This window comes from Camarhynchus parvulus, chromosome 3 (genome assembly GCF_901933205.1).
Source record: "Camarhynchus parvulus chromosome 3, STF_HiC, whole genome shotgun sequence".
In the NCBI taxonomy this organism is placed as follows: domain Eukaryota; kingdom Metazoa; phylum Chordata; class Aves; order Passeriformes; family Thraupidae; genus Camarhynchus; species Camarhynchus parvulus.
The window spans coordinates 47,125,039-47,138,348 of NC_044573.1; the positions used below are offsets into that span (position 1 = coordinate 47,125,039).

Here is a 13,310-nt window from a genome sequence, read left to right on the forward strand (position 1 = left end):
ATATCCAGAGATGCACATATCTGCTCCAGTAACTACAGCGTAAAGTTGTAATGCTTTTAGTCTGCACATGCTTTTGGGATTAAAAAGGAAAAACCATGCTATGAGTAATTGGCTTTTTTCTAGACACAAAATTGGCTTTATAATGAACTATTCCATTCATGTTTTGGCAAGTAAAACCCATTTCAGACAATAGGAATAACAGATGTTGCTGCTGTAGTCTGATCCCCAGAGATAAAACAGAAAGACAATAGTAAAGAATATTCTGATGGGATAAAACTCCAACGATAAGAAGTCAGGGTACAGGGAAAAATCTTTACAGAACCTACCATTAGGATATGGAGTTTCACACAGGGTTAGAAAATCAACAATAGAATAATCCATTTCTAGCACAGCAGTACTTTTCCCATGCATGACTGTTAAACAGGGTCTTCTTCCTACAGTGTCATATGACAAGCCTCCTGAGAGAATGATGAAAGGCTCCCTGGAATAAAGCAGAAGCATTTAGGATCAAATCAGGATAACCTGCTAAAAGAGACTGGGCAGGTTTTGCAACCTTATGATAAAATTCAATGAAATATCATTAAGCAGAGATGGAGTAAAAATAATGCAAACCAGCTCTCATCAAATATATAGCTTGGGTATGTATTTCAAATCTTACTCTAACTCTTGTTTAAGTCAGACATCTCCAAATATTTTGTTGACTTAACCAATCTTTATAACTTCTTGGCAAGATGAGATTTTTTTTTAAATTGCACTAATTTAAAGTTGTTTCCTTTCTACTGAACTGCAGATTCAGATTTGCCAACAGTCCCATTTTTCCATAACACAAAACACCTCAGCAAAATCAGGAAGAAATAATCCCATTTACTTGCTGTACAGTAATATGTCTGTCTTGGAGATGCAACCAACTGCTGGGTAAGCTTTAAAGACATAACATCTTTTAAGCAGCACCACACACTTACTCTACGTGTTTTATCTGTTTTTCCCCCATCACCATGCACAAAATTCAAGAAACTACTTTGTCATTCTTTATTCTTACTGCAAAATCAAATAGCCGAGTAGAGCAAAGCAGAGATATTTCTCTTCTAGTCTTGAGAAGAGTTTAGAAGCTTCCCTTGAAACTTTTTTGAAAAGCCTTTGCTGAAACATACATTTAAATACATCCAAATATTTCCAATATGCATATAATTTACAGTTTACTATTTCATTTGTTGAAAAACAAGATGAAGTAAATATGTTCATTTTACCAGGTATTTTCTTATTTCCTGATTGTCAAGAATGACTCATTTTAATACTGCTTATGCTTGAAATAGGACATAGTCCTTTTGAGAGAGTAGACTGACTGTAAGTATGTAGCTTACATAAATGTTACTCGTTATTACTATTACCTGAAATTTCACATTATATTTCTGAAGGAAAAATAGGCACTTTGCACATCTATTAGTTGCCTCTGATCTACTTTTATGTTCACTTTCAGTAGAAGTTCTATCCTTCATTTGCATCTTCCTTGGAAATAGCTAGTATATCAGTATCTGGAGAAAATTTATACAGAAAAAACCCCCACGCGGATATATTGTAAAAAGAGAGGAAACTTTTTTTTTTTAAAATCCTTTCCTATAATACTATCTTTCTCATAATGTCTAAATGGCTTTCCATAGTTGGCATTTGAAACACAAAGTGAGACCAGATATGTCAGAATTATTGAAAACTGTATATTAAGGGTTTGGTTTATGCAGTTCACGAATTTAAGACTTGGCTGAGATCTATTTTGTGTTTGTAGCACCGAAGGTAAAGCAGACTGAGATAAGCCTCCAGCTTCTACAAGTATTTCACAATCTGCTTGATCTTCCAGAAAGACCTATGACCCAAGATTTGACAGGATCAAGGAGCACTGCTGGCTGAGGAAGCGACCTCAAAGGAACAGCCATAAATCAGACCATGGGTCCATCAAGTTCAATATCCTGCCTCCAACAGTAGCCCAGAGTGTATCTCTAGAAGAGGATTAAGTTTTCTCTGAGTCTTCATTTAATCTCAGCTTTTCATATTGAAACTTCACACAATCTTTCATGGTCAGGTCCATGAAGAAATTTCAAGAAAATTATACACTTGAACTTAGTCTGGTATTTTTCAGGATGTCAGTGAAGAGAAAAATACTGGTGGAGCTCTCATTGCGTTGGAATGATTTACTGCAGTATTTTTTTTGTCCATAGAAACCATCAGGTTTTCGAAACAATAACACTGCCAGGACAATTTGTACTAATTATCATAATTGCAGATTCACTGGGATCAACTGACATTAATAAAATTCCAATTTTTAATTTTTGTACATCACAGTGACAATTGTATGTCAGCTTCTCCAGGTTTTATTTCTCAAGGTAATCAAACTGCTTTGGGCAGGCTTTCCAGAGACAGTATCCTTTAGATGCAAGGAATGGAAGAGCTAAGAATAGAGCACACTGATCTGTCACACATTTTCCACAAATGAATCAAAGATTAAACCTGACTTGAGTCTGTCAGAAAGACCACTAAAAGTTTGTGTATAAATTTTTAATATTTTCATGAAACCATGGATTTACCACGAACACAAACTGCACATTTTCTAACAAAAGTGTTGCCCTTCAGCTGTGGTACATATTAAAAGGTTAGTGCACTTCAATTAGAAATACATAATTTAAAATAAAAATGTAGAAGATTTGTACTTTGTATAATAGATGAGACTGATTCACCTTTGGGAATTACATTTTGCCTACCTGAAACAATGGAAGACATTTAAAAAAACCCAGGTTTCAGAGCCTAGAGAATTGCTTTATAGCATTTTAATAGCAATTTATAGCAGCTGCTCATACAGAGATTCTTTGAAACAGTTCAGCTTCAGCAAGTTTGCAAGTAATCCCCTTACATGAATTTCCTCATCAGTGAAATATGTAGAATCACTTGGAGAATACTGTAAGAAACTGACTATAAAAGGGGGCAACAGGTCATGGACAAAAAAATTCAGAAAACACAGGATTAGGTCTTGCAATGTATGAAAACATAATACAATCGAGAGTTGAGCGGCTCACAATCCAGGATGATGTTTCTGTTCAATTTTAGAAGTAAACTATCACAAGTGAGCCAGCTTCTGACAATCCAGATGTGTGACAGGATGACATACAGAGAAATCAGGTCATTGGTACCATCTGGCTTACTTTTCAAACCCTGAGTAAATCTGTGGAGAAGTTAATCCTAGTATGAAGATGGAAAAGACTTCAAGAGTTAGTTTACCTTAATACTTGATGTCCTGAAGCAGTAGTGAAGATAAAACTATGAATTTATTTTGGGAAGTGTGGTTTTAAACCAATACGCTGACACAAGAAAATAGTACTATTCAAACTAAATGAACAGATTAACAACTTTTACTTGATGGGAGGCACCATCACTAATGTAACCTCGGGATCCCAATTACACACAACCATGAGATGACTCAGTCAGTCAATGACAGCTGCATCAGCTACCAAGACAAAACCCTTCTGAATTATGTTTTACATGGAGACTTTGGAGCTCTAATTTCTATTAGACACTGGCAATTTGACCATAATGCTAATATCAACCAGACTAAATACAGTAGGGCTCTGAGCCTGCACGTCTGGAAAGTGGTGTCAGGAAGGACTTGATCTGGAGGGGGAGGGAATGGCACAAGGAAGCTTGAGAGTACCTCTAGATTCTCTTTAGACAGAAAAAGTACACATAAAAGCAATATGGAACTAGTTCAGAAAGCTCGAAAGATAAGCTACCTTTGAAATTCAGTGCTTCTGAAAAGGATGAAGTATTTTAGATGAAGAGTGGCTGCAGTACAGTGACATTATGCTCTGAGATTGCAAAATTATGTCACTTTGCACAAGGAATATACAAAGAATGTACCCTTTTCACCCCTTATTCATCAATAGTAACCTTTCTCCCAGAAATAAAGCTACAGACATACTCTTGTTGCAGAGTAAGTTACTTTGGCTCTGGACATTTCACTTAGCACTATTTACAAAAACTTAAAAACCAAACCGACCAAACAAAAAGCAACAGAAAACCCCACAAAGTTTAGCAAATAAATAGATAGCCCATAAAACCCAGGAAAAGCCTCATGTCCTTCTTTTGTCCTGACCCCAGTTTTACAATATGAAATACAAAATGCAGGTAAAAAAAAGTGAGAAGGAATTAAAAATAGCTGCAACGGTAAAAAGAATAGTGTCTGTAGCCCTTAATATAGGTTGCCATAGGTTATGGTCCTTCCTTTTGCATGGTTCTGAACCACTTTTCCCAAAACCAGCTTACTAGAATTAGAAGCAGTAAAAAAAAGCAGTTCAGATCATATCAATGAAATGTTTTCCACTGGAGGAGATACAGAAAGAGACGTAGATCTTTGAGCACTCTGGATAGATAAGGGAGAAACAAAAAAGGGGTGATAGAAAGATGTTCAAAATAGAGCATGGAAATAGTGAACATTTTTTCCTAATAAAGATTTGAAATATAACTTAAATAAGCATTAAATAGTATCTCTTAAATGTAAGCTTTTTTGCTTTGCTTTGTTTTCTTCTGTTTTCTTATAATTTCTTTCTTAAGAACAGCTATAGTGTATACCATAGAAAAAAGTTTATTTGATGTTTCTTACATTGTTTCAGTGGCCTGAAAAATTTTTGTCCTGTCCAGAAACTATTCTCCTCTGTGCTACAGAAATTAAATAATTGATAAGAAATGACAGAACTTTAGCTAAAAGTTAAAATCTTGCTCATATTAAACAAATTCCAAATGACAAATAAAAAATCTATCAAAAATTTAGGTATTGAAAGGTAGTTCTGTCTTGCCTTAAAATTCTTGTAAGAGTACAAGTGAAACTGAAAATTGAGTGCAAACTGAAGTACACATAGCAGTAAATGAAAGGAGATTTGCAGTGCACTGCTTCTCTACCACAGTGCAGACTGGCGCAGTTTTGCTTGTTGCAGGTTTGTTTGTTTTTCTTTTTCTTCTCTCTTACTTAAAGTTCAGGAAGGGTTATCAATAATTGTAGATTTAATAGTACACTGAAGATAGAAAACATTAGACAGAAGAGTAAATTGAAATGTATCAAAACATTCAGTTTGGATAAACACCAGAAATTGAGAGGCGCAACAGAAAAAAAAAGCCAAACCAGGAAAAAGTAGCTTCCCCAAACCACCAAGAAATATTAGAAATTATTTATTAGAATAAAATTTTATTAGAATAAAATCCTCCTTAAACTATGTCAAAAGTCAAGTAGTTTTCGCATTGTAATACTATGCCACAGAACAAGCTCCAAACTAATTGTCTCCTTCAGAATGACTATTCATAATAAAAGAAGGCTTTTGATTGCAGAAATTGTAACTTGCTGAAGCTGAGATTTTTGATTATCTCTCTTTAAATCAGCTTTTGATATTTCAGTTGAGAAAGGATTACGCAGATAGATGTAGACTTTTGCAAGTAAAATATTGCTTTATGATGACAGATCTTTCTAAAACTGGGAGCCAGCCACAGTTTTAAGTTTCTATTTACCTCATTTTTAGAAGAAAATAATAACACCTAAAGCCAGTGATATTATGAGTATATAAACAATACTGTATTGTATCATTTAATTAACCATCTTCTACAAATTTGAATGCCTGAAAAGTAAATAAAAATGGTACACAAACCCCCCAAATATAAAAGAAAACAAACAAACAAAAAAAAAATCAGCTTTTGCAAATAGCTGAACAGATTTCCATGAATATTTTATCTTATATTGCACTTTTTACTCAACACTTTAGAACCACAAATAAAAGAAATTCCACACAGTTCAGGAAATCCATCCACCCTATCTGCAGTCTGGGTAACAAAACATGCTACTCTATAGATCCTGTAATTGCATCTGAGCCTCTTGTTGGAATTACAGCTTTGTTACATTCTCAATGTGCATAATTAGGCATATTTCACTACACAAATTACTGCACTCTCCTAGAAAAACTTCTGTTAATAACATTTTAGGGGGAGGAACATGTATTCAAAATTAAGAATATTCAATTTGGGATACTATTTATCAAAGTTCAATTTATCATGTCTGTGTTTTGGTGTCTTCTTTGCTTTATCAGCCTTTTTTTATTCAGAACTCAGAAAATTGAGCAAAAATGCATACAAGTTTCAGTAGCATGAAAGAAGAGTGTAGATAATACATTAGCAGCATCGTTGGTTTGTATACAGTCATTCATTCACACAAATTTTTGTATTTTATTCATCAATATCTGATTTACTAAAGCTAAAACAAAGCTGTACCATCAGAATATACACCCTAACAATTGGGAAACAAAGTCCATTCCCAGAGTGTTGCACTGTTACATATGCTCATTTTGCACACAAAACCAGTCTTACCCAGCTCTAGTTGTTTTATATTCCACCTTAAGGATAGGTTTGCAGGGTTCTGGCTTCTTTCCATCCTTCAGCTGCTTTCCTAAAGCAAATCATTTTCCTGTGTTAATCTTGCAGTTCCGTAACATTATGGCAAGTAATGAAATTCACTGCGCAGCTTGAGAAGTATAAAATTCACACAACATATATTCAACATCTTTGACAGTTATAGAGTATGCCTTGGAATAATATAATTAAAAATTTCTTAAAGCTCTCAACACACCAACTTTGAAGGTTTAGCAAAAAGAGCAACTCTAAACCTGACTGCTGGAGAAAATTTGTTTTCAAATATTTAATCCTCCCCTATAGTGCTGTTTTAAGTAGCACTAGGATATTTAAAATTTATGTTGTGTCTACCCTTTTGCAATTAAAATTGGTCAGCTTACAAGTAAAGTGAGGTTTATCCTGAGTATTATCCTTAAGGGCTAAGACTTCAATTCAGCATGAAAAGTCCGCTCTCTCTCAACTGTGCAATTATCCTCACTGATACATCCACACTTAAAAATCTTAAGTAAATAAGTTGCTAAGACATGAAATAGAGACATGCACACCATGGCATTTGTGTACAACTTACTAGAAGAGCAGCAGTTTATTTCACAGAAGAACAACACGTAATGATAATTTCCTAGATTAACATTAATGAAAGACCTCTCAGAAGCGGGAACATCTTACCAGATGCTATTCTTGTTCTGTTACAAACCCTCCCGAAAATTTATGTGGTAATCTACACACTTATACATAAAACAGGTACTTGCATATATGTATTTTAAACAATCTATGCAATTGTAATATAAGCAAAAAGCAAGTCCTGCGATATATGCATGAGTTAACTCTGAGATCAGTGCCATTGTGTGAAAGACAAGCTTTAAGTTTAAAGAACTAGAGAAAGCTGCACTGATTTGGATTCTTATTTCATAAAGATTTTTCTTTTTCAAGTGAAATCTATGAGAAACTGGCACGACTGAGAAAGATTTTTACTGCATTGCAAGTACACTTTTAATACTTGTTTTTTGCAAAACACACTTCTATTAAAAACAAGTTCTCTGTGTTTTAAGAGCTGTCAAGTGCAGTGGGTATCCATTTTCACCTTACCATGTGGAGTGATTGTCTGGAATGGTTTGGTAGGAGATTTTACATTCCATATGGTCAAGGTACCATCTGAGTGACTACAAATGAATTGTTTGCCTTCATGATGCCAAGCCACAGAATGGATAGCCTATGCAAGAAAAAGCAGAACAACATAAGTTGTGCATCTTATTATCATTTTATTCTTACACCTTTCTCAATGACATTAAACAGAAAACGCCAATTAGAAAAATTATTAATTAAATAATACCTATCCTATTACATCCTAGTTAACCCATGTCAAGTTTTCCTTACATAAGTAGGGACACTTTCAGACACACTTTACCTATCAAAAATAGTGTCTTCACTGTAGCGACCTGCTCAGGGAGAGCAAGAGGGGACCCCACGCACCCTCCCCAGTGTAGTACTGAAGTATTCTTCCATTAAGGGCAGCATGAAGAGAATACCTGCAAGCACTTATTTAAGCTTTGCTAACCAAAATTTTTCAGTATTGGGAAAAACATATTGTCCAGACAAAAAACATAGGATGAGATTATTAAGTTCAAGTATTACATATTATTTTGAGATGTTTATGTGCATGTGCACAAGAGGCAAGCATTGGGTCAAAACTTCCATAAAACACGAATTGAAGTAACAAGATCTTTTTGAAATTATGGTGATGATAGCAAAGTATTAGCCTGGATGCTGTAATATTGCAATGGCAGCTTCAAGGTGCAGGAAAGCACAGGAATCTACTAGTAAATCTTCCCATAAATGAATCATGTCTAGATTCCTAAAATTAGGAACGGAATGATTACACCATGCTACATAAAAGCTACAGAAAACAGCTAAATAAATGAAATCTAGTTGCTGCCTTCAGGCAAGAAGAAAGTAAATAATGATGCAAAGAATACAAATAAGGCAAAAATATTGACTAGCAGGAAAGGATTGGTGCCATTTCTGCTTCCAGCATCTCTGTTAGTTATAGCATGAAAATATCAGTAAATAATGAAACCGTAAAGTATTTCTCTACTACCCAGAAGGTGCAAAAGGAACTATTAACTGCAAGAAAGGTGGAACTTTGGTATTACTGAAAATCTAAATTTTATGATGAAGACATTACTCTAGGTAAACTAGAAAAGCAGGCACTGAATAAGTGAAAACTGATGGACTTTACAATACCCTCAGTGGATACCTTCAGTAGTGATTCTGTCTGTAAGAAGGGCTTACACTCACTCCAGCTCTGCAGGAACCTTGGGATTTCCTCTGTGAGGAAACTTGGGTATGTGAACAGTAGAGAACTGTAACCAGCAATGACAGCTTAAGCAGCAATTATTGGGTGAAGAGCACATCTCAGGACAGATCCAAGCGAGCTTTGCTCAAACTGATTATACACAGATCAGGTCTTCATATTTCATGAATTATACAGAGAGACAAGACAGTTTCCAGCAAACTGAATGGGAGAATCCAGAGCTTAAATGACAGAGGAAAATGGCTATGCTACATGAGTCTAGAATCTCCAGTAAAAATTTCCCCAATATAAATTAATATAACATCTGGATATATGTAAACTACAGATTAAGTTTAGCATTTCTTTGTGAAATTTAATATTGTTCCCTATGTATTGTGGAATCATTATAGATTTTTTTAAGACAGATTTTGTGTACCAGTGTCACATCTACACGTGTAGCTCAGAAACAAACCTACATGCCTCACATGATGTTTCCTACTATCAAAGTGAAACACTCTTGCTCGTTCTGCCTGTCAAATAAATTTTTATATAGCAAAAACTGGTATTATAAAAGAAATCTTGCATAAATATTGAGTTTTTATTTACCAACATTATACCAAATAAAGCAAGGGGTCAACAATTTTGAGCGTGCAGACTCAGTAAAGAGAAGGTGGCATTTAAAAAAGTTCATCACTGACAAAATAAATGTCTACAGCAGGCTTAGCAATACAATATAATCTCCCATATGAAGTCTAACCCTGGCAACAGTAGGCAGCCTATAGCGTAAATGAAACAGTTTGATCCACATTTATGTAAAAACAGGTCTTAAGAACCAGTAAGAAGGCAAGTTTCACAAAAAGAAGGAAGAATAAATCTGAGAAATGATCACTTCTTCCTTTCCCTGAAAAAGAATGTCAGGAGAAGGGAAATGCAACAACTTGTTACTCTTGAAACAGTATCAATGCTTAAGAAGATAAAAAGATCTGAGCACAAAGGAGAAGGATGACTGCTCTCACTTTCTGCAAGGAACATGGAGGTAAAAAAAAAAACCTCTGAAAGAGAACAATGAGCCTTTTGGCTTTATTTACTGCCTAGTTTTAGTCTCTTTAGAGTCACTTGTCATATTTAGTAATGCAGCTAAATATTTGAAATATATGCTTTATGTTTTCTAAAATAATCCAACAAACAACTCTGGGGCTGAGTATGATAAACTTTTGCATAGAGCAATATCCTTTGCTATCACACAATTCACAAATTCTTGTAAGCCTAAAAAATAAAAACCAACTTCATAAGTAGCTCCAGCACTATCTCAAGGTACACAACAAGCTGGCCTAGTGACAAGAAAGTTATAATGAAAAGAGTGCAATAACCTTAAATAGTACTAGTGAGCTGATAGCACTAGCTGTTGACTAGCAAGAGTCTCAATCACCAAAACAAAACTGATATCTGAAAAATCATCTCTATACACAAGAGCAAAGTAGTTTTAACATTTTCCAGAGTTAATATTAGTGCTGGAATCTGGAGGAATGCATAAAATAGAAAAATGAAGCAGAATCCACTGAGTCTGCAAAACAAATCTTCTAAGACACTAGAGATCCACTAGGAGTAGTATATTTTTATTCTAATACTTGACACAAAACTTACTGATGCAGAATAAAACATTCTGTTTTAATCTTAATTCTCATAATGATTAAAACTTCCTTTTTTCTTTTTGGTACCATAATGCAGCAGTATGCTTATATCAGCTGGTACAGATTTAACTGTGTCTCAAATCTTTTCTGGTCATATGGGACCAGAAAGTAACCCCTTATAACAAGATCATACCCAAGTATCACAGAGGATTGTTGTTATATTTAAGGCATTTGTATCCATAATTGGAGTTGTCTGCACAGGTAAACCAAGTCCTGACCTTACTTTCATTCTGAGTCCTTCCATTTACGAACATGAACCAAATACAGGGAACCTTTACAGGAACTCAAACACAAAGAACCCTAAGAAAAAAGTAACCAACTTTGTCTAGATAAAATTTTATATGTAATTGATTACCACTGAAGGTTTCCTATAGAAGTATTCTTACTATCCCCTTCACTTTATTTCAAATTTAGGGTACCTGTTCTGGACTCTAGGGACGTTTGTTTCAAAACTTCTGAGACAGTTATGTATTTTCTGGGGAAGTGGGGAGTTGAATCTTTTTTGGCTAACAACACAATTGACTTTGCTGTCCTACATATGCCTAAACTTTATTAGAAATTGTAGAATCTATCCCTGAGTTTTATGTAGAGACAGGCTGTACTCAAACACAAAATCAATTCACCATCTGTTCCAGAAAGATGATCCCATGTGGAAAAATTACTGCTATGCTGCCTGCAAAGAAGGTGAGTATACCTGATTTTAAGACAGAAACATTTCTGCAGCAACTGCAGCAGTTAACTGAGGGAGACTTAGCAACCACAATTAAACCAAAAAAAGTTTGAGGAACAAAATTAAAGGCATTTATATGTAAGACTCCTACAGAAATATCTTAAGTTATCACTAGCTTTTCAAGAGATTATTGCATAGTTAAAAACATTCTGCGAAATTTATTTTCTTCTGCAATAGCTTGTAAATATCCCTGGAAATACCCATTAGTTCTTAGTACTTTTAGGAAGTACAAAAATGAATAATTTAAATGCAACCTTGCAATTTAAGAGACAAGTTCATCAATAAAGACCGAAGCTTTTATGTTATTTTTCCAGAGGGGAATATAGCTGTTTCAATTCATTAAATACTGATACAAATAATCCCATTCTTTTAAATTAATACATATTTTAGCCACATGCTATGATTTTGGAACATTTTGAGACCACTCTTCTCCTCTGTCATGGTCTAACCCCAGGCCGCAGCCAGGCACCACAATGCTGCTCACTCACCAGTGGGATACGGGGTAGAATCAAAAAAAATGGTACAACTCATGAGGTAAGAACAGTATAATAATTTCAATAAAAAGAAGTACTCAGCACAACTAAAACATCAGTGTATTATCCAAGTTATTCATAGTGAATCTAAACACACAGATCTTTGGTAGGTACTAGAAAGAAAATTAAACCTATTCCAGCCAAAACCAGAACAGTGCATTGAGGATTTCAATGATGTAAACACAAAAGTTATTAATGTAAGCAGTTTACCTTGTTTTCAAGAGAAATTTTTAAATCCGGTTTTCTAACACCAAATTTAGACTACTGCAAATATGCAATGCACTAGAGACATTGATAAGTCCTTTCATAATTCCTTGGATTTCTCAATGATCTTGTGACATTAATTGAGCTTGAAATACAATGTGCATGACTGGCAGAGTCCATGATTAGTTATTCTGCAAACCAGCCTGGTTATTTACCATAACTTCTCCTGATTTCACAGCCTTATTATGACAGTCCTTTACTTTCCATGGATATGAGCAGCATTTTTGCTTAAACATGAATGGATGATGATACTAATTCCCTTTCTACCAGTTCACCAAAATATACAAAGAAAGTATTTTAAAACTTGGGAGTACCTATGCTAACTCTCTTGTCAACTACCAAAGGAAGGGGAAAAAATGCTGTGAAAGGAAGAAAACAAAAAATGTAGCTAATGAGACTTAAATGACAATACAACATGAAGATTGTTTCGATGAAATGAAATACATTGACACACTTTGGTTTCTGGCAAGTCACATACTGGGGTTGTTTCTCTTTCTCCTGTCCTCTTAATTCCACAAGCTACTTTGACATGTTTTTAATGCTCTAAAATAATCTCTTACACTCAACCATGTACCAGAACACTGAGTCTAAAAATAGTAATCTATAGTGCATTATAGTTAATGCTGTCAAAGCTTACTTGACATCAGAACAAACAAAATATTACTTGAAGAACGGACTTGATTATAAAACAAGCTTTAGTTTTCAGAAGTTACAGTTGAGGGATTTGGTTTTGTTGGTTTTTTTTTTAGGAAAAAGCAACACTTGAGAAATTTGTTTAATTTCTTTCATGAACATACAGGTTGGGAAATGACAGCAATATAAACTGTATTTCACATAGAAATGCACAGCTTACTTTCCTTAAATCCCCAATGTCTGCATATAAAAGGCTTAAGAATGGTGCAAAAGGAATTTAGTCTTCTGTTTCATTGAGCCTGCCCAAGACAAAAGGGATGTTTTGAGTAAAAGGTTTCAAAGAAATTTCCTAAACAAAAGTTCATTCACAGCTACAGTTCCACTATATACAAATAATTTCCTCAAAATTTTCTGAAAAAGAAGGTTACACTTGTGCATTATTCTAAGTAATTTTAAATATTCAAAGTATTGTTGTTATAATAAAAAATAGTTCAGGATTTAATTCATAATATAGAAAGATCAAGTACAAATTATAGCTAAATTCTCTGAATTTTCCCGTAAGTAGAATGTTCTGGAGGGAAGAATGCTAGCAATCAGCACTAACCCTAATCATGACCTAGAGCTGCTTCCCCCAGCCATGGCTAATGTCACCCACCTGCTCCTGTCCTTGGGGTGAGTGTCCTAGTGTCCTTGTGCTGCAGCTATTGGCCCAGGGTGCTGGGAAGGCACACATGTTCAGA

At 34.7% G+C, this 13,310-nt stretch overlaps 1 protein-coding gene across 8 annotated transcripts in view; it reads right to left on the minus strand.

Annotated features, from left to right (window-relative positions):
- STXBP5 (syntaxin binding protein 5) overlaps window positions 1-13,310 on the minus strand; it is a 100,451-nt gene that overhangs the window by 40,109 nt on the left and 47,032 nt on the right. For all 8 annotated transcript variants that reach the window (XM_030946662.1, XM_030946660.1, XM_030946658.1 and 5 more), the window contains exons 8-10: window positions 7,516-7,639; window positions 6,388-6,466; window positions 327-481 (exon numbers count right to left, since the gene is read on the minus strand). In XM_030946662.1, coding sequence (XP_030802522.1) covers window positions 327-481; window positions 6,388-6,466; window positions 7,516-7,639 — 358 coding nt within the window. The remainder of the gene's footprint in view (window positions 1-326; window positions 482-6,387; window positions 6,467-7,515; window positions 7,640-13,310) is intronic.